The sequence below is a fragment of the Chiloscyllium punctatum genome, chromosome 3 (genome assembly GCF_047496795.1).
Source record: "Chiloscyllium punctatum isolate Juve2018m chromosome 3, sChiPun1.3, whole genome shotgun sequence".
NCBI classification, from domain to species: domain Eukaryota; kingdom Metazoa; phylum Chordata; class Chondrichthyes; order Orectolobiformes; family Hemiscylliidae; genus Chiloscyllium; species Chiloscyllium punctatum.
Window position 1 is genome coordinate 106,063,716 of NC_092741.1, and position 22,052 is coordinate 106,085,767.

General features: G+C 41.6%; 1 protein-coding gene across 3 annotated transcripts in view; it reads right to left on the reverse strand.

The window, feature by feature from the left end:
- smap1 (small ArfGAP 1) overlaps nucleotides 1-22,052 on the reverse strand; it is a 225,258-nt gene that overhangs the window by 150,691 nt on the left and 52,515 nt on the right. For all 3 annotated transcript variants that reach the window (XM_072558021.1, XM_072558012.1, XM_072558002.1), the window contains exons 3-4: nucleotides 12,852-12,937; nucleotides 3,590-3,665 (exon numbers count right to left, since the gene is read on the reverse strand). In XM_072558021.1, the coding sequence (XP_072414122.1) occupies nucleotides 3,590-3,665; nucleotides 12,852-12,937 (162 nt within the window). The remainder of the gene's footprint in view (nucleotides 1-3,589; nucleotides 3,666-12,851; nucleotides 12,938-22,052) is intronic.

The following is a 22,052-nucleotide window of genomic DNA, read 5'->3' on the forward strand; positions in this document are numbered from 1 at the left end:
AATGCAGGTCAGGTGAATTGGCCATGCTAAATTGCTCGTAGTGTTAGGTAAGGGGTAAATGTAAGGGTATGGGTGGGTTGCGCTTCGGTGGGGCGGTGTGGACTTGTTGGGCCGAAGGGCCTGTTTCCACACTGTAAGTAATCTAATCTAATCTAAAAGTAGGTTTGGGATTTATACATTATTAAACCAAACCTGCACTCTAAAAGAAGGAAGAGTGAACAATCCAGGTTTGTTCAATATATCACTATGACATTGTAATCTTTTGCTACAAATTCTGTTTCTTATGACCTAACACTCCACAACCACCTGAAGGAGCAACACTCAAAGCTAGTGCTTCTAAATAAACCTGTAGGATTATAACCTGGTGTTGTGATTTTTAACTTTGTCCAACCCAGTCCAACAGTGACTCTTCCACATCACAAGAGCAGAGCAGCATTCTTCAGAGAAATCAGGAAGGCAAACAGGGGATATCAGATAGCAGTGGCAGATAAGGTAAAAAATAATTTAAAGAAATTCGACAGTCATTAAGAACAAAAGGGACAGCCCCTTAAAGATCAAGGAGGTCAAATTTGTGTTGAACGCACGGAAATGGGAGAGATAGTAAATGAATATTTCATGTCAGCTTTCCTGTGGAGAAAGAAATGGAGTCCAGAGAATGCACAGAAATAAACTTTGATGCTTTAAAAACATCACATTACAGAAGTGGTGATTCGGGATGTCTTAGAGAATATAAAAGGTGGATAAATCTCCAGGACCTGATCTAATGTATCCCAAAGATGTTGTGGGAGATAAGGGACAAAATTATGAGACCCTTTGCAGAAATGGCATGATGGCTCAGTGGTTAGCACTACTGCCTCACAGCACCAGGTTGGGTTAGATTTCAATCTTGGGATGTCTGGATGGAACTTGCACATTCTCCCGGTGCATGCGTGGGTTTCCTCCAGGTGCTCTGGTTTTCTCCCACAATTCAAAGATGTGCAGATCAGGTGAATTGGCCATGCTAAATTGCCCATAGTGTTAAGGAATGTGTAGGTTACGTGCATTAGTCAGGGTCAAATATAGGATAATAGGGTAGGGGAATGGGTCTGGGTGGGTTACTCCTCGGAGGATTGGTGTGGATCTGTTGGGCTGAAGGGTTCGTTTCCACACTGTAGGGATTTTGAGATTCTATGGATAAAGTGCCTGATGACTGGAGGCTGGCTAATGTTGTACCTTTGTTTAATCTAGACATTGAAGAAAGTGAGGACTGCAGATGCTGGAGATCAGAGCTGAAAAATGTGTTTCTGGAAAAGCGCAGCAGGTCAGGCAGCATCCATGGAGCAGGAGAATCGACGCTTCGGGCAGAAGCCCTTCTTCAGGGAAGTTTCCTGAAGGGCTCATGCCCGAAACGTCGATTCCCCTGCTCCTTGGATGCTGCCTGACCTGCTGTACTTTTCCAGCAACACATTTTTAATCTAGACATTGCTGATAAAGAGCTTACACTCAAAATGTTGATTCTTCGGTTCCTCAGATGCTGCCTGATCTGAATGTGTTTCCAGCACCACACTTTTTGACTTATCTCCAGCACCTGCAATCCTCACTTGCTTCTACCTTTGTTTAGGAAAGGCTGTAAGGAGAAACCGGAGAACTTTAGACCAGAGTGTCTATCTTTGGATGTGGGTAAATTGTTGAAGGTGATTATAAAAGATGGACATTTAGAGAGGCAATATTTCTTTAAAAAGGCATTAGGAATGCTTGCGTTCATTGATCAGACCTTTCAGTATAGGTGTTAGGACATTATGTTGGAGGTTGTACAAGACATTGGGGAGGCCGCTTCTGAAAGACTGTCCAGGTCTGGTCACCCAGTAATGGGAAGGATATTATCAAGCTGGAGAGGGTTCAGAAGAGATTTACTAGGATGTTGCTGGATATAGAAGGTTTGTATTATAAAGGAAGGCTGGGACATTTTTCATTGGAACATAGGAGGTTAAGAGGTGACCTGATAGAAGTTTATAAAATAATGAGAGGGACATAGAGTTGATGGTAGTCACCTTTTCCTTAAGATGGGGAGTTTCAAGATTATGAGCCACATTTTTAAGGTGATAGGAGAGAGATATTAAAAAACACAAGAGGCTTTTTTTCGCCCCACCACACAGAGGGTGGTTTGTCTGCGAAATGAACTACCTGAGGAAGTAGTGGATGCAGGTACAATTACAACGTTTAAAAGACATTTGGATGGATACATGAATAGAAAAGGTTTGGAGGAATATTAGGCAGGAGCAGGCAAGTGACACTAGTTTAGGTTTGGATTATATTTGGCATGGCCTCGTCAGACTGAAGGATCTTTTTCCATACAGTGTGACACTGCCCCAGTTTTGTTTCATTTTCAGAACATAGAACAATACAGCACAGAACAGGCCCTTCAGCCCTCAATGTTGCACCGACCCGTGAACTATTCTCAGCTTGTCCCCCTACACTATCCCAAAATCATCCATGTGCTTCGATTGTTTAAATCTCCCTAATGTGGCTGAGGTTGACTACATTCGCAGGTAGGGCATTCTATGCCCTTATCACTTCCTGCGTAAAGAACCTGCCTCTGACATCTGTCTTAAATCTATCACCCCTCAATTTGTAGTTATGCCCCCTCGTACAAGCTGACATCCTAGGAAAAAGACTTACACTGTCTACCATATCCAATCCTCTGATCATCTTGTATGTCTCTATCAAATCCCCTCTTAGCTGTCTTCTTTCCAATGAGAAACTCCTTATTTTGGCTCTGTCATTACTCTGTTTTAAAAACCCTTTTGTTTTATTTTGAGATGACAGCAATTTGTGACTACAATCGACACCTCTACTCATTTGACTTCTTCATATGACCACTTTGTTACAGCTCCTTTTGGCTTCCCACTATAAGGTTTTGGATATCTAATCTTTCTCACCTTCTCGCCTAATGCAGAAATTATTTTTTTCTTAATCTTACTCTTCCCCTTCACTTACTCATTTTCTACTTCAGCACTCCACAACCTTCTGGACTGAAAATTTCATTCAACAGCAGCAGACCATACACACAGCCATTTTGGTTACAGACCCCCAACTCTCAGCACCCGCGCCAACTGCCAACAATCTTCCATTGTCTTGTTGGCAGGTGCTGGCTGTTAGCAGATCTAATCAATTTTCTGCTATTAGCATCTGTTCCTTATCTATATCCCTCCTTTATTAGCACTATTTGTCTTTTGTTCTTTGCACCCTCATTACCTATTCCACTTGCTCCTCCTCATTCCTCCTAGTCAACAGCATTAAAAACAATTTTCTATCCCTCCTCAGTTAAAATGTCATATTGGGCTCAAAATAGTAATTTCAGTGCACCTAGCTGGGTCTATAAACTAAAGGTTTAAATCAGGCAGGTAAAACAAACAATTAAATGCCATGTGATCTCAGCAACGACACAGTTACAAAGTATTGTGTTAATAATTTGTACCATGTAAGCATACTGTTCAGAAAAAATGACTGAAAATTCTACAGTGCTTGCAGTAAAAAAATCTTTTTATAAAGTTAGTGAACTTGGAGGTTAAGAAAGTCCTGGGCTATGACATGAAGCAGCAGTACTTACTGTGATTCCACTGTTTGCATTTTTATCCACATATTTCTTTTTCTCATACTTGTCCCTGATGAAAAATTCTACAGCTCTGAAGAATACGCCATTAAGGAAAATAGTGTTTTTAAATAAAAGGAAGCATTTCATTTCTTGCATTAGGATGCAATAGTAGAAAAGTGTTCTGAACGCAGCTGAATCAAATTATGCATTATCAACAAAGTATTTTCAGCCAACTTTAAAAGTAGAATTCCTTACTTTTAAAATATCCCTTTGATACATAATAAAATTATGTTAACCTAGATTTGTCTTTTCACTTTAGTCAAAATTTGATTATTTTCTATTGAAATTACCCCTCAGTCCACAAAGGGTCAAAAAGTTTTTAAAATTATGCTTGCTCCAGAACTGAAATTTTCAAATTATAATAAAAATGATTTCTCATTGTCCTAATTTGTTTTAACACTGGCTAGAACAATATTACACAACATCTTTAATGCATTAAAATATCCTAAGAAACTTTACAGGAGAACATAAAGCAACACTAAGTTAAAACAGGCACGAGGGAGATATAACGAAGACTAAGTTTGAGGAATATCTTAAAGGAGGAGAAATGCCTGGGCAGCTGAGGCTCAGCAAATAACAGTGAAACAATTAGAATCAAGGATTTGCAAGAGAACACAATTAGTGGCTACTGATAAAAAGACTTAAGCAAATAAATGAACTTTTTTGAAAAGAAAGTCAATTAAGCAGACCAGTTGCGCAAATCAGAAGTTTACATTCATTAACCTTAAGGGAAATGCAGACTAAAGCTTGCAGTGTTGTCACAATTCAAGCATGATTCCAAAGACTGAAAAGTAGCTTAATTTACAGTATGGAAAGATCTGAACAGACTCATTTTGGCCAGAGATGTGTGATGCATGCAGTGATCACAATCCACACTGGCTCATTAACTGCAGCAGAATGAGAACTCCAGACCAAAATGCATCAGATCACCCACCTATTGCTTTCTCTAGGAAGGAGCTATTTACGATGCACACAATGCCAAAACCGTTAGTCTGAAAGTACGGAACACACGCTTTGATTGTAACTATTTCTACTAAAATTGAGCTCCATAGAAAAATCAATAATACCATGCAGGTGAAAAGCTAGAAAATACTTATAAATAAGGCACAGAAGCCTCCCAATTAATTTTACCAACTTGCACAAAGTACCTTAATGAGACTGACAAATCACTACCAAAAGCCTATGTGTGAAGTGACATTCAAAAGTGGATAGCTTGCATTACATTTTTACTCTCTCTCACAATGTTACACTTAAGTGTTGAACAGTAACTTTTTAATTTATAGAATTCAGGCCTCTCTATCCATTTGCTTGAAACAGTTCCTTCACTGAAAATTGAAAACAAATCTCCAATCAGACTCAAAAATGAAGCTTTAATGCTAAACCATGAGTTTTTTCAGTCAAACATATACAGCACTGAAATTACAGAAAACATCTGCACATACAAAAACAGTTTTGAAAGCATAAAAAAGTTTATGCTGAAAGGAATAATTTTCTAAAACTCAACTGTAGATTTAATCAGAATCAACAAAAGCAGAATAAGGGAAAATTAATTCTGCATCTTCCATGAATGCAGACAATTAGAATTCTATTAACAAGGAGTTACCTAACTTACACAATTATATTTACCAATGAAATAAATCATTGTTCCTTCTAGAAAATATTGGTTGAAATCTCAAGATTAGACAAAGAAAATTTAGTCAAGCTAACAAAACCAGTAGCAGCAGAGAGATTGGACAAATCTTAGAAAGGTGTAATCTAACAGTTGTTGTTATGGGAGACTTCAATTTCCCCAATATTGATTGGAGCCTCCTTAGTGCAGATGGTCTGGATGGAACCAATTTTGTCAGGTGTGCCCAGGGAGGATTGCTGACTCAATATGTAAATAGACTGACTAGGGGGAGGCCATATTGGATTTGGTGCAATGCAACAAGCCAGGCCAGGTGTCAAATCTCTCGATAGGAGAGCATTTTGGTGACCAAGACCACAAATGCCTCACCTTTACAATAGCCATGGAGAGAAATAGGAGTAGACAGTATGGGAAGGTATTTAATTGGGGGAGGAGAAATACTGCTATTAGACAGGAGCTTTGGAGTATAAATTGGGATCAATATTCTATGGGAAAGGCACAACAGAAATGTGGAGGCTGTTGGGAAGCACCTGTTGGGATAACTTTCTCCCACTGAAACAGGCAAGGAATAGTAAGGTGAAGGAGCCTTGGATGGCTAGAGGACCTTCTCATCAAAAGGAAAAAGGAAGATTACTTAAGGTTGAGGAAGCAGGGAACTGGCACAGCTTTAGAGGATTACAGGGTAGCTAGGAAAGAACTTAAAATTGGACGGAGGAGTGCTAGGAGGGGGCACGAAAAAGCCTTTGCAGGAAGGATTAGGGAAAACCCAAAAGGTGATCGACACTTATGTGAGGAATAATAGAATGATCAGAGAGAGGGTAGGGCCGATCACGGATAGTGAAGGGAACTTGTGCCTGGAGTCTGATGAGGTAGGGGAGGCCCTAAATGAGTTTTTTGCTTCAGTATTTACTAGAGAGAGGGATATTATTGATAGTGAGAATACTGTGGACCAGGTTAATAGGCTTCAACAGATCGATGTTAAGGAAGTGGATGTGCTGGAAATTCTGGGAAGCATCAAGATATATAACTCCACTGACCGGACCAGATATATCCAAGGTCACTATGGGAAGCAAGGAATGAGATTGCTGCACCTCTGACGATGATCTTTGCATCCTCACTCTCCATTGGATGATTAGAGGGAGGCAAATATTGTCATCTGTTCAAGGGAACAGGGAAATCTCTGGGAATTACAGACCAGTCAGTCTTACATCTGTGCTAAGCAAGGTACCGGAAATGATTCTGAGAGATAGTAGCCATAAATCCTTGGAAAAACATTGTTTGATTAAAGATAGTCAGCATGGCTTGGAGAGGTGCAAGTCATGGATGTGGCGTATATGATTTCAATAAGGCATTTGATAAGGTTCTCCAAAGTAGGCTCATTCAGAAAGTTAGGAGGTATGGGATACAGGGAAATTTAGCACCTGGATACAGAATTGGCTGACTGAAAGACAGTGAGTGGTTGTGGATTTGGGTGGTGGTTGATGGGAAATGTTCATCCTGAAGTTCAGTTACTCGTGGTGTATCGTAAGGATCGGTTTTGGGGCCACTGCTGTTTGTCATTTTTATAAATGACCTGGATGAGGGCATTGAAGGATGAGTTAGTAAATTTGCGGCTGACACCAAGGTCAGTGGAGTTGTGGATAGTGCTAAAGGATATTGCAGGTTACAGAGGGACATAGATAAGCTGCAGAGCTGGGCTGAGAAGTGGCAAATGGAGTTTAATGTGGAAAAGTGAGAGGGGATTCACTCTGGAAGGAGCAACACGAATAAAGAGTACTGGGCTAATGGTAAGATTCTTCGTAGTGTAGATAAGCAGAGATCTCTCGGTGTCCATGTACATAGATCTCTGAAAGTTGCCACCCAGGTTGATAGCGTTAAGGAGGCATATGGTGTGTGAGCTTTTATTGGTAGAGGGATCGAAAGCCACAAGGCCATGCATCACCCGTACAAAACTCTGGTGCGGCCGCACTTGGAGTATTGCATACAGTTCTAGTCACGACATTATGAGGAGGATGTGGAAGCTTTGGAAAGGATTGAGAGGAGATTTACTAGGATGTTGCCTGGTATGCAGGGAAGGTCTTATGAGGAAATGCTGAGGGACTTAAGGCTGTTTTTGTTAGAGAAGGTTGAGAGGTGACTTAATTGAGACACAAGATGATAAGAGGGTTAGATGGGGGGGGGGGGGGGGACAGTGGCAGCCTTTTTCTTTGGATAGTGATGGCTAGACTGAGGGGACATGGCTTTAAATTGAGGGCTGATAGATATAGGACAGATATCAGAGATAGTTTCTTTACTCAGAATAGTAGGGGTGTGGAACGCACTACCTGCAACAGCAGTAGACACACCAACTTTAAGGGCATTTAAATGGTCATTGGATAAACATATGGATGAAAACGGAATAGTGGAGGCTAGAAAGGCTTCAGATTGGTTCCAAAGGTCAATGCAACATCAAAGGCCGAAGGGCCTGCACTCTGCTGTAATGTTCTATGAATGGAAAGTATTGTGCCTGGATGTTGGTGACCGGTGGTGTCTCACAGGGATCTGTTCTTGGGTCTCTGCTCCTTGTGTTTTTTTATAAATGACTTGGAAGAAGAAACGGAAAGGTGGGTTAGTTGGTTTGGCGAAGACACAAAGGTTGGTGGTGTTGTAAATAGTGTTGAGGGTTGTTGCCGGCTACAACAAGACTGACAGAATACAGAGCTGGGCTGAGACGTGGAAAATGGAATTCAATCTGGATAAATGCAAAGTGATTCATTTTGGAAGGTTAAATTGAAAGCTGAATACAGGGTTGAGGCTGATTTCTTGGCAGTGTGCAGGAACAGCAGAATCTTGGGGTCCATGTACATAGACCCCACAAAGTTGTCACCCAAATTGATAGAGTTGTTAAGGCGGTGTATGGTGTTTTGGCTTTCATTAACAAAGGGATTGAGTTTAAGAGCCATGAGATTTTGTTGCAGCTGTATAAAGCCCTGGTTAGACCACACTTGGAATATCGTGTCCAGTTCTGGTTGCCTTATTATGGGAAGGATGTGGATGCTTTAGAGAGGATGCAGAGGAGATTTCCCAGGATGCTGCTTGAATTGGAGGGCTTGTCTTATGAAGTGAGGTTGAGCGATAGCCAGAGACTTTTCCCCAGGGTAGAAATGGCTGTCACGAGGGGGTCATAATTTTAAGTTAATTGGAGGAAGGTTGAGGGGAGATGTCAGAGGAAGTGTTTTTTTAAATGCAGAGTGCAGCAGGTTCATGGAATAAAGAACAAAGAAAATTTACAGCCCAGTATCAGGCCCTTCGGTCCTCCAAGCCTGAGCTGATCCAAATCTACTGTATGCACTGCCAGCAGTGGTAGTAGAGTCAGAGACATTAGGAAAATGTAAGCGACTGTTGGACAAGCACACGGACGGCAGTAAATTGAGGAGTAGGAGGTTAGGTTGATCTTAGATTAAGCTAAATGCTCAGCACAACATCATGGGCCAAAGGGCCTGTAAAGTTCTATGCCCTGAAATCATAGCTCTCCAGAGAACATAACTAAATAGTCAATTCAAAAACAAAACCATGCTATGGCGGTCAAGAGCAAATTCACTAATTACACGCATTTACAAGACAGTTAATCGGCAACTTGCTAATTATTCAGCTGGAAAACAGCTCCTGGAATTAAACAACCAAATTGCACCAGCTACTCTTTGCAGCCAAGTCTTCATAAAACACATGAATTCAGTGCAACAACTTTCTACAGAAAATAATGCACTTTCAATGCAGTGGATAATTCAAAATTTAAATGTGAGAAGTCAAATGTGTCAAATGCAGGAGCACAAGAGTTTTAAAAAAAAAGCTCATGGAAAAATAGTTTCTGCCTCAGGTAACAAATTAATATTTCAAGGAATCATGCCACTAAAGCTGTCAAACATTTTATGCTGCATTTCCATTAAGATTTCCAAACGTTTAGGGTAAAACAAAAAGCTTTGAATACAAAAGTCTAGTATATTCTCATTTTTTTGCAAATCATTTTATTTTGGTTCACCATTGTACAAGATTAAAGATTCTAAGTCTATTAGATACTGGAGGTGATAGTGAACAATATGACTAGAAGTCTACACCCAAAAATCCAAAATGGCTGTTTACATCAGAAATTAACTTAATACTCACTGGAATCAATCATGCCTCAAATCATTGAACCTTTTGAGCAGTGAACTCTTGTACTTTAGGTAGCTGAACTTCTAAAATCAGTTTCTAAAGAAACTGCGTTGTAGAAAATTACAATAGATTGTAAGGACAAATTTGAACTTGTAATATCCTGTTCAATCAGTTTCTGTACGTAAACCAAATTATGGAGAGGCACATTTGTTCCAATATCTGCATTGTGGAAGGTGGTGTCTTTTGAATGAAATGTTAAGTCACTTGTCTGCTTGGATGGATCAAATGTCATCTGTTATCTTCAAGTTTCCAGATGGGAGAGTAAACTGTGAGAATGCAGAAGTGTCTCAGTATGATTTAAACAAGTTGATTGAGTGGGCAAACACATGGCAGATGAAGTATAATGTGCATAAATGGGAGGTGTGATGAAGCTGCTCCTTTAACAAGATTTTGTCCTTATTGTCCCCCCAGAGAAGTCGTAAAAGACGCAGACTCCGAAAAGTCTAAGTTGAAGGGTTTCAGGATGGATTTGATGATAGCCAAAAGATACTGCCTCAGGCAGACAGCTTTCAAGTTTAAAAAAAACACACTTGTGCAATGGAACAGGAGTGGCAAGTTCTCCCAGCTCAGCTTTTCTCTGGTTTGCTTTGGTATTTAGAAGAACTGGACCCAAAGAAGCAGGTCCTGGCTGGTACGTTCTCTCAGACTTCTCTCCTGTAAAACCCTTTGTTTGATTTTACCTTTTGTGCCAAGGGGTGTTTATAGGGATTGTTGTAAGTCTTTGGAACAGCATCATTAAGTTGGTACAGTCTGTTGGGTTTTTGGATAAATTAAGTTATTCTGTATTCTGTTCTCTTTTGTTTGTGTTTCATTCTGTAATCTTGTAAATAAATTCTATTCGGTTTTAAACAAAGTGGTTTGACCAGCTGCATTCCCGTGGATTACCTGTGTTACGCCTGCTTAAAACAACAAAGTTAGGGCCTGGGCCACTTTTTTGAAATGTTTTGAGGGGGTCTGTCCTGGTGCAGTCTATAACAGAGGTAGCAAAAACAAAACAGCTTATAACCTGAAAGGGAAAGGGGAAGTGCAATGAGACCTGGATATCCTTGTGTACCAGTTCTGAAAGTAAGCATGCAGGTATGGCAAGTGGTAAAGACAATAAATGGTATGTTGGCCGTCAGAGCAAGAGGTTTAGAATACAGGTGCGTGGATGCATTCCTGCAATTGTACAGATCCCCAGTGAGACGACACCTGGAGTATTGTACTTGAAGGATGCTCGGACTGCAGAGTCCAAAAAAAATTTACCAGACTGATTCCAGGGTTGCAGCACTAACAAGAAACTGGATTGGTTATTACAATGCGACAGGAATTTAGAAGAGTGAGGGCACATCTCATAGAAACCTAAAAACAAAATCTGACAGGATAAATACAGGAAGGGTGTTTCCAATGAACAGGGAAACCAGAATGAGGAGTTACAGTTTAAGGGTAGGGAGTAGGCCATTTAGGACAGAGATGAGGAGAAATTTCTTCACCTGGAGTTGTTAGCCTGTGGAATTCTCTACCACAGAAAGCAGTTGAGGCTAGAACATTGAACATTTTCAGGAATGAATTATTCAGTGGATTAAAGGGATTATTGTGGGGAGAAAGCAAGACCACGGTACCAAGTAGGATGATCAGCCATGATCATATTAAAAATGGCAGAACAGGCTCAAATGGGCCAAATGGCCTATGCCAGCTCCTATTTTCTAAATTAACAGCAAGACACTCCTCCTCAATCCTCAGTTGGCATCCCTTTATTCCGAGACTATGCCCTCTGGACCAAGACTCACCCATGAGAGAATTTCCCATTTTTAGCATTTACCTTGACAAGCCCTTAAGAGCCCCATATGCTTCAATGAAATCACCTCTCATTCTTCTTAAGACTCCCATCGTGTTTAGCCTTTGCTCGAAGACAATCTCACCATACCAGGGATCACCTTATTGAACCTTCTCTGAACTGCCTCCAATCAAGTGATATCCTTCTTTAAATCATAGGACTTTTACAGCTCACGGTACTCCAAGCATGGTCTCACTAGCACTTTGTATATTTACACATTAAATTTCCCTGCTCTACACTCCAAACCCTTGAAACAAGGGCCAATATTCCATCAGTCTTGTTGATTAACTGCTGCAGTTGTGTGTTAACTTTTTATTTAATGCACAAGAACTTCCAAGAACCTTTTTGTTGCAGCTTTCTGCTGTTTTGCTATGTAATATTCTGATCTTTTGCTCTCCCTTCCAAAATTGACAACTTTATGCCCACTTATTTAACCTGTCAATCTCTCTAAACAGAGTGTATTCCTCTCACAACCTGTCTTTCCACCTGTTTTTGCATCTGAAAGTCTGTACATTCCACCAAGTCATCGACATATTCTAAACACTTGTGGCCCCAGCAGTGTCTTGTGTTAATTTAGAAAATAGGAGCTGGCATAGGCCATTTGGCCCTTTTGAATCTGTTCTGCCATTTAATATGCCATTCCTGATCACTTTACCCTTTTTGAGGTACATCCTAGAATTCCAATTACATCAATTGCTTCCCCACTATCCACTGTGGTTGAGACTTCCTCAAAAAACTAATAAAGCTAGTCAGACATAATGTCTCTTTCATGAAGCCATGTTGACTCTCCTTAATTATCATTTTCTAAATATGTTGCTCATACTGCCTTAATGACTGAATCTATCAATTTTCCAACAACAGGTGTTACATTAATCTGTCTATAATCACCTCTCCTCTCCCTTTTTGAATAGGAATGGCCTATTTTTGGATTTCAAAACGCTAGTGCTTCTCTAGAATCCAAGGATTTTTGGAAAATTACAAGCAATGCATCCATTATCTCTGCAGCCACCTCTTTCAGGATCCTCAGATGAAAGCCATCAGGACCAGGGACTTTATCTGCCTTTAGCTCCATTAGTTTGTGTAATACCACTGCTCTAGTGATGATGATGGCACTTTAAATACTAAAGAATGTGGGGGGAGGAATAAAGTATGTTCCACCCTAAAGACTGATGTAAAATATCTCCAATGCCTCTACCAGTTTCTGGCTCCCCATAACCATCCCCTAGATTCATTTTCTAAGGGTCCTATGAGAATTTTACCTGCTCTTCCTTTCCTTATGTTTAAAAAGAGCTCTTACTGTCATTTATTTTTAACATCCTCTGCACATTTGTCCTTACAGCTTATTTTATGTTGTCTTTATCATCTTTTTAGTCTTCATTTGCTGGATTCTGAACTTAGAGTCTTTGGGGCCATCACAAACTTGGACATCCTTGTATAGTTTTTCTTTGAATTTAATGCATTCTAACTTTCTCAATTAGCCATGGCAATTTTAATCCCTCTCAAAACGTGCAACTACTTCCTGCATTTCTAGGCTTTACGGAGTGATATCCAGTTCTGTTCTGTATAACAGCCTTCTAGGATACTGATCAGTCTGAGGTCTCCGGAAATGTTCTGGAAGGTTTGCTTCATAGAAATATCGAGCCTTCGTATTCCCCATGTCTTGCATACACTGCAAAAAAAAAAAAAAGCACAGTCAGCATCTCTCCACGTTCTATCTCCTTCAAATATCCACTGTGCTCAAAACAATCAACAGATGCAATAATGCTAACATCTACAAAGGAATTCATCTCATTGCAAAGTCAAAAGACATTAGACTTGAAATGCCTAATTGTTTTATATGGGAGGGGTTGGTGGTCAAGAGGAGAGAGAGAGAGAGAGAGAGAGAGAGAGAGAGAGAGAGAGGTGGAAATGTTCCTGCTCCTGGCCACAAAAAAAACATGTTTTAACACTCGACTAAATAGAATTCTTTTTCCACAAAATGAGTTAATCATAACTATGTGCAAAGGACTTGACAGTTGAGATAAAAAGTCAGTAACTGCACTACTGAAATTAAATCTGCATAACTGCATATTTTTGTGATTCAGGATGCACATTTTGATTGACCATTTTTAGATACGTGAGTGCTCCATCATGAACTCTGAAGACAAATAAAGACATCCACAAGGAACAAGTATCCCATTTTATTGTGGAACAATGCCATGCACTGCCCACAGCTTTGGAAGGCATTTGGTACTTAGTACTTTTCTTGCATCTTCTGAAGACAGCATGGAGTAGTAGCAAAAGGACAACAAATGCTATATGTTCAGTTTTATCTTGAAGATCACATCACTGCTACATTAAATCTCTATAAGCTCTGAATGATCACATCTCTGCCATGTTAAATCTTTATCAGCACTGGATGACTTCAACAACATAAACAGCAAAAGACTGAAATGCAAATGAATATCAGAACAGTTCTTCCAAGCAAGGATTTCTCATGTCAATTTATGGATTCAGTTTCATTGAGATTGGGAAGAGATCAGCAGTTTAAGACAGTCACTAAAACCATAAGAAACATGAACAAGAATAGGGCATTTGGTCCCTTGAGCTTACTCTGCCATTCAACTGGATCATAACTGATCTAACTTAAGCATAGTTTTTCTTATAGTATTTGAGAACACTGACAAGGCCACATTCATTGCCTATTTTTCTGGCTAAGCACTGAAATCAACTTTGGAAAAAGTCAAAGAGATTTTAATAATCACACAATTCAAATGAGGTTTATAAAATATCACTTCAGCACCTTAGTTCTAGTACCAAATGCATATGACCTATTGCCAGGACCATTGTGTAATCAACAGAAAAATTAATCTGCCTGCTTTAGCACAGGGCTTCCCAAAACGTAGGCCACCAACTTGCAGCAGTTTGCAAGCTAATATTTTGGGGTCACCTGCTCAGAGATAGCAATAGGTCCTTTGGAGCTCTGGCCGGGGACTGAAAGTTGTGCAGCCCTTTTAAAAAAGGCTCCAATTTTATATAATGGGTACAGCCTAATAAACCATGCAGAATTGTAGGTTTTATCAATAGGACAGAGTACAAAATGAAGGAAATTGTTAAACTTGCAGAGAGCCCTGACTTAGCCTCAACTGAAGGGATATTCCATTTCTGGGTGTCATGTAAAGTTAGAGTGCATAAAATGCTCACAAGCATAGTTCTAGGTTTGAGAAACTTCAATTACCTATATACATAGGAGGCGTTGGGCTGCGCTTCCTGATGAAAAAGTTGAGGGGGGATTTGTTTTGATGCATTGAAAATCACAACAGATATGGAAAGAGATAGGGACAAACTGGTTCCATTGAAGAAAGGAGAGAAAACAAGAGGGCACAGGGTCATTAAGGGCACAGGGTCACAAAGGTGTACAGCACGGAAACAGACCCTTCAGTCCAATTCATCCTAAATTAATCCAGTCCTATTTGCCAGCACTTGGCCCATATACATATATTCCTGAAGAAGGGCTTATGCCTGAAACGTCGATTCTCCTGCTCCTCGGATGCTGCCTGACCTGCTGTGTTTTTCCAGTACCACACTTTTCAACTCTGGTCTCCAGCATCTGCAGTCCTCACTTTCCCCATATACTTATAAACTCTTCCTATTCATCTACCAATCTAGATGCCTTTTAAATGTTGTATAAGCTAATTGGCAAAGTAATGGAGACCTCATGTAGTCAGTGATTTGAATCTGGAACAGAAATGTGGGAACTAGGAGCAAGAGTGGGCCATTTGGCCCTCGGCCCATCTTCCCCATTCAATATGATTACATCTGATCTTTTATCTCAATACCATATTCCTGCTTTCTCTACTCCCTCGATGCCTTTAAAATCAAAGCTAAAAATCACACAACACCAGGTTATAGTCCAACATATTTATTTGGAAGCACTAGCTTTCAAGGCGCTGCATCAGGTTCATCACCACCTGGTGAAGAGGCAGTGCCTCTAAAGAGAGTCATTCCAAATAAACCTGTTGAACTATAACCTGGTGTTGTGTGATTTTTAAATTTTGAATATTTTTCTTGACAAAATTAGAAAGTTACAGAAACATGAAAATATAGCATAACAATAAATAAACCAACTACTATACTATTCTCCAAAAGAAAATCAAAACTTATTAGAAAATCAATAAATAAATAACACCACTCAAAGCAACAGGACCATAAGATTCAACCTTTACCATCACCAAATTTGTTCAAAATTCATCCTCTCATGGTCTTTGATTTACCAACCTATCATGGCTCAACAAAAGCCTTAATCAAAATGTCAGACAGATCTGTTTCCAAGTAATTTAAAAAGGGCTGCCAAGTCTTGTAAGAGTTGTTCATTTTCTGGTGCACTATATTTGTAAGTCTAAAGGAATGTGTTCCATTATTAACTTATGCCACCCTGACAGACCTGGGGGGGGGTCTCAGACACCCAGCACACCAGAATGTTCTTCCTCACACAAAAAAAGTGAGAATGTTAAAAAGATTTTTCCCACATACATCTAAGTGAGGCAAATTTGGTAGACCCAGGAACGAAGAGACCAAGTCCACTTTACCCTCTCTATTACTCCTGCCACAGTGTTCCAATAAGCACGGAGCATGTGGCAGGACCAAAAACAGTGTGTGTGAGGGTACTGCATTTATTTTACATGTGGGACACATTAAAGATGCTCCGGCTTAAGTTTCACAAGACTATCTGCAGCCTGATGAGCCCCAAAAAGAACATTTAAATGCATAGCATGGGTCCTATGACATATCAAAATCCTCTTCACATTCTCACAAATGTCCTCCCATGTTTCCGAAGTGATCTCAACTCCCAACTCCCTCCCAGACCTCATGCAGATACTTAATGTCAACACAGAAACCACCCCAATAAATGACAGAGTACTCACTGAGTGCTCTTAGCCTGAAGCACCCTCTTTTCCATATAAAATGGAAAAGCATGGCCAAAAGCGTGGTCTCCTTTCAGAAATTCTACAAATACATTAACAGCAAGAGGGTAACGAGAGAAAGAGTATGGCCTCTTAAAGATCAAGGTGGTCACCTTCATGTTGAACCCCAGAATATGTTCAACTTACTAAATGAATATTTTGCATCAGTTTTTACTGTAGAAAAAGAAATAGAGTCTAGAGAATACACAGAAACGAACTCTGATGCTTTAAAAACAGTTCACAGTACAGGAAAGCAAGTTTGGATGTTTTAGAGAAATTAAAAAAAGGTAGATAAATAGTTAGGACCTGATCTAATTTATCCCAAAATGTTGGGGGAAGTAAGGGAGGAAGTTACGAGACCCCTTGCAGAAATACTTGCATCATCTCTACCTATGGGTGAAGTGCCTGATGACTGGTTAATGTTGTATTTTTGTTTAAGAAAGGTTATAAGGAAAAACAGGGGAACTATAGATTATAGTCTGACTTCAGCTGTGGGTAAATTGTTGAAAGGGATTATAGAACTTAGGATTTAAAGGACATTTAGAAAGGCAAAACTTGATTAGGGATATTCAGCATTGTTTTATGAGGAAAATCATGTCTCACAAACTTGACTGAGTTTTGAGAAAGTTGCCAAAAGGGTGATGATCGTAGAGCAGTAGAGGGGTTGTCTACTTGGATTTTAGTAATGCCTTTGACAAGGTTCTGTATGATAGACTAATTAGCAAAGTTAGGTCACATGGAATTCAGGGTGAGCTTACCAATTGGATACATAATTAGCTTCATGGCAGGAGACAGTAATGGTGGAGGATTGCTTTACAGACTGGAGGCCTGTGACCAACAGTGTTCCACAAGGATCAAGTCTGGGTCTTCTTTTATTTGTCATTTACATAAATGATTTGGAGGAGAATATAGAAGGCATGGTTACTAAGTTTGTGGACAACATAGTAGACAGCGAAGAAGGTTTTCTAAGATTACAAAGGGATCTTGATCAAATGGGTCAATGGGCTGAAAAATGGCAGATGGAGTTCAATCAGGATAAATGAGAGGTATTGCATTTTGGTATAACAAATAAGGGTAGGATGAATTCAATTAATGGTAGGGTCTGGGTGGTATTGTCAAGCAGAGGGACCCGGGGGTGCAGGGGCATAATTCTTTGATACTTGTGTCACATATAGACAGGATGGTTAAAAAACGTATCAGCACGCCTGCCTTCATTGATCAGGCCTTTCAGTGTAGGAGTTGGAATGCTATGTTGAGGACATTGGTGAGGCCTCTTCTGGAATATAGAACAATCTTTGTTATCTGAAAATCAATTATCCAAATTTTGGATTAACCGAACAAGATTGCAAGGTCCCAAATTTTGAGATCAGAAACCAGACTCTGTCACTACCTGCAGAAACCCTCCTTCCAAGACAGACTGCACACCAGTGAACTCAGCAACTTCTCTCCCACTCTGCCTCTGTTATTCATTTTCTTTCTTTGCTGCCCTTCTGCCTCATTCTCTCTCTCACATTGTCTCTGCTCCCTTTCTCTCCCTCTCCTTTTTTCTCTCTCCCGTATACAGCAGAAAGTTTCTGACAGCTGTTCTTTCAAGAAGCACATTTACAGACATACATGCAACTTTTCTTTTCTATTGTACTTTAATTATAATCTGAAGTTTGGGTTTGACTATTTTAGACAACCGGTTTTAGACCTGGGTACTACATTCCACTTCCTCCAGACCAAAGGGGCAGCCATGGGCACCCGTATGGGTCTCAGCTATGCCTGCCTCTTTGTCAGCTACGTAGAACAGTCCACCTTCCGTAGTTACACCAGCACCACTCCCCACCTCTTCCTCCGCTACACTGATGACTGCACCCTGTGCTCCGACAAGGAGGTCGAACAGTTCATCAACTTCACCAACATATTTCACCCCAACCTTAAATTCACTTGGATCATCTCTGACACCTCCCTCCCCTTCCTGGACCTCTCCATCTCCATCAATGACAACCGACTTGACACTTTTTTTTTACAAACCCACAGACTCCCACAGCTACCTGGATTACACCTCTTCCCACCCTACCTCCTGCAAAAATGCTATCCCATATTCCCAATTCCTCCACCTCCACTGTATCTGCTCCCAGGAGGATCAGTTCTACCACAGAACACACCAGTTGGCCTCCTCCTTTAAAGACCGCAATTTCCCTTCCCTTGAAGATGCCCTCCAATGCATCTCATCCACATCCCGCACCCCCGCCCTCAAACCCCCCCCCCCCCGGTCCTCACCTTCCACCCTTCGCATAAACCGCAGTATCCGCTGACATTTCCACCACCTCCAAACAGACCCCACCACCAGCGATATATTTCCCTCCCCACCCCTATCTGACTTCTGCAAAGACCGTTCTCTCCGTGACTACCTGGTCAGGTCCACGCGCCCCCAACAACCCACCCTCCCCTCCTGGCACCTTCCCCCAACACCACTGGAATTGCAAAACCTGCACCCACACCTCCCTCCTCACCTCCATCCAAGGCCTCAAAGCAGCCTTCTACATCTGCACACCCAATGTCATTTACTGTATCCGTTGCTCCCGATGCAGTCTCCTGTACACTAGGGAGACTGGACACCTTCTCGCAGAGCACTTTAGGGAACATCTCTGGGACACCCGCACTGCCCCGTGGCCCAACATTTCAACTCCCCCTCGCACTCTGCCGAGGACATGCAGGTCCTGGGCCTCCTCCACTGCCGCTCCCTCACCACCCGACACCTGGAGGAAGAAAGCCTCATCTTCCACCTCAGAACACTTCAACCCCAGGGCATCAATGTGGACTTCACCAGTTTCCTCATTTCCCCTCCCCCCACCTTACCCCAGCTCCAACCTTCCAGCTCATCACCATCCTCATGACTGGTCCTCACCTGCCAATCTTCCTTCCCACCTATCCACTTCACCCTCCTCTCTGACCTATCACCTTCATCCCTACCCGCATTCACCTATTGTACTCTTTGCTACCCTCTCCTCAGCCCCACCCCCCTCCCACTTATCTCTCCACCCTGGGAGGCTCCCTGCCTTTAGTCCTGAAGGGCTTTTGCCCGAAACATCGATTTTCCTGCTCTTCGGATGCTGCCTGACCAGCTGTGCTTTTCCAGCACCACTCTAACCTACCTTGTTCAATGACCCGAATGAGTGAAACAGCACAGCTCTGAGCAGAGGCTCAGAGATCCAGGCAATCTCTTGAGAGCCATGGTAATACTACAGCAAAGATAGCCCCACTCCATCCCAGAATGTCTATCTATTTGATCCAGTTGACTGGTGTAACACACAAGTCGGCGATTCTGGCTGAAGCTGTGTGTCACACGGTTCCATTTACACTTGAGAATACTTCCTTTGTTTACAATCACATCAGATAGCCAAACAAAATCAGATCAGTTATTCCCACCTGTCTTGTTCGGATAATCGAGGTTTCCCTCTACTGTGTCCAGCTCTGGTCACCCAGTCATGGTAAAGATATTATTAAGCTGGAGAGGTTTCAGAAGAGATTTATTAGGATGTTGCCAAGTATAGAAGGCTTGAGTTATAAAAATAAAAGGCTGGATGAGTTGAGACTTTTCTTCACTGGAGCGTAGGAGATTAAGAGGTGGCCTGACACAAGTTTGCAAAATAATGAGTGGTAGAGTGTTGATGGTAGTTGTCTTTTCCTTAAAATGGAGCATTTTAAAAAAGACATGAGAAGCAATTTTTTTGCATAGAGGATGGTTCGCGTGTGGAATCAACTTCCCGAGGAAGTGACGGATAGGGTTACAATTACATTTTAAAAATATTTGGATGGATATATGAATAGGAAAGGTTTGGAGGGATATGGACCAGGTGCAGGCAGGTAGGACGAGCTAAGTTTGGAATTATGTTCAGCATGGACCGGTTGGATTGAAGGGTCTGTTTCTGTGCTGTGTGATTCTATGACTCTAGCAAAGAGGGGATAGGGAGGGGGGAGGCGGGGAGAGAAAAAAAAAAACAGAGGCAAGTTGGTGGAGGGATTCAGAATTCGAGACAGCAATGGGAAGAAACTATTCCTTGTGATGAAAGTGTCAAAAATGAGAGAATATATTTAAAGGTAAGGGGTAACATGAGAAAAGGCATGAATAAGGAAAAATGGTGCAAGTGGTTAGGATTCAGAATGCACAATGAGTGTGTGGTGGAAACAGATTGAAAAACTGTAAACCCAACTCCAGCTCCTCAAAAATAAGAGTTAGGGAACTGGAGCTGGAGTGAGATGAACTGCGGATCATCTGGGAGGCTAAGGGGAAAACTGGTAGGTAGTCACTCCTCAGATACAGGATAAGGATAGCTGGGTTAGTCAGAGGAAGGAAAGGGAACAGACAAAGCAGGGATCTCCTGTGGCCGTTCCCCTCAGCAATAAGTATACAGTTTTGCATACTACTGCTGGTGGGGACAGTCTACCAGAGGAAAGCCATAGTTGCCAAGTCTCTGGCACCGAGGGTCAGAAGGGAAGGGACGAGACGAGAATAGAAAAGTGCTAGAGGTAAGGGACCCAATAGTTAGATGGATTGACAGGAGATAGTGTGGTCAGGAACGGGACGCCCGTAAAGTATGTTGCCTCCCCAGTGCCAGGTTCTGGGATGTTGCCGATCAGGTTTACACAATACTGAAGGGGGTGTGTGAGCAGCCATAAATCATGGTACATATTGGCATCAATGACATAGTCAGGAAAGGGATTGATGATCTGAAAAGTGACTATAGAGGTGGGTTGGAAGCTGAAGAACAGGATGAGTAGTGTCCTCAGGTTTACTACCAGTGCCACGAGATAGAGAGGGGAGGAACAGGCAGTGAGCGCAGCTCAACACATGGTCACGCAGCTGGTGCAGGAGGGAGGGCTTCAAATACTTAGACTATTGGGATGCCTTCTGGGGAAGATGAGACCTGTACATGTAGGATGGGATGCACCTGAACTGAAGGGGCACAAATATCCTGGGTAGGTTCGCTCGTGTGGTTCGGGACAGTTTAAACTAGTTTGGCAAGGTGGTGGGAACCAGAGCTACATATCTGAGAGCGAGGTAGTAGATGGGGCAGTAACAGGATGTAGTGAATCAGGGAGGCTTTTCATGTGATGAAACAAAGGGATCAGTTAAAGTGTGTCTGCTTTAACACAAGGAGTGTCAGAAAAAGTGATGAACTTAGAGCATGGATCAGTACTTAGGACTATGATGTTGTGGCCATAACGAAGACGTGAGTTTCACAGGGGCAGGGATAGTTGCTAGATATTCCATGGCTTAGAACATTTAAAAAGAAGGAGGGGGTAAAAAAAAAAAAGAGAAGGGGGTGTAGCATTGCTAATCAGGGAATGTTTCACAGCTACAGAAATGAAGGTTGTCGAGGAAGGATTGTCTGCTGAGTCAGTATGGGTGGAAGTTAGGAATTGCAAAGGAGCAGCCACCTCACTGAGGGTTTTCTACAGACCCCCTAACTGCAGTAGGGAGATCATAGAACTCTAGGTCAGCAGATTTTGAAAAAAAATGGAGATGTAGCAGGGTTATGGTGACTTCAATTTCCCCAATATTGACTGGAACCACGTTATTGCAGATGGTTTGCATGGAGCAATTTTTGTCAGGTGCGTTCAGGAGGGTCTCCTTACTCAGTATATAGACAGGCCATTTTGGATTTCGTACTCAGCAATGAGCCAGGACAGGTGTCAGATCTCGCAGTGGGAGAACACTTTGGTGACAGTGACCACAACCGCCTCACATTTACCATAGCCTTGGAGAGAGAAAGGAGCAGTTACCAAGGGATGATATTTAAATTGGGGAAAAGGAAATTATGACTATCAGACAGGAGTAGGGAAGTACAGGTT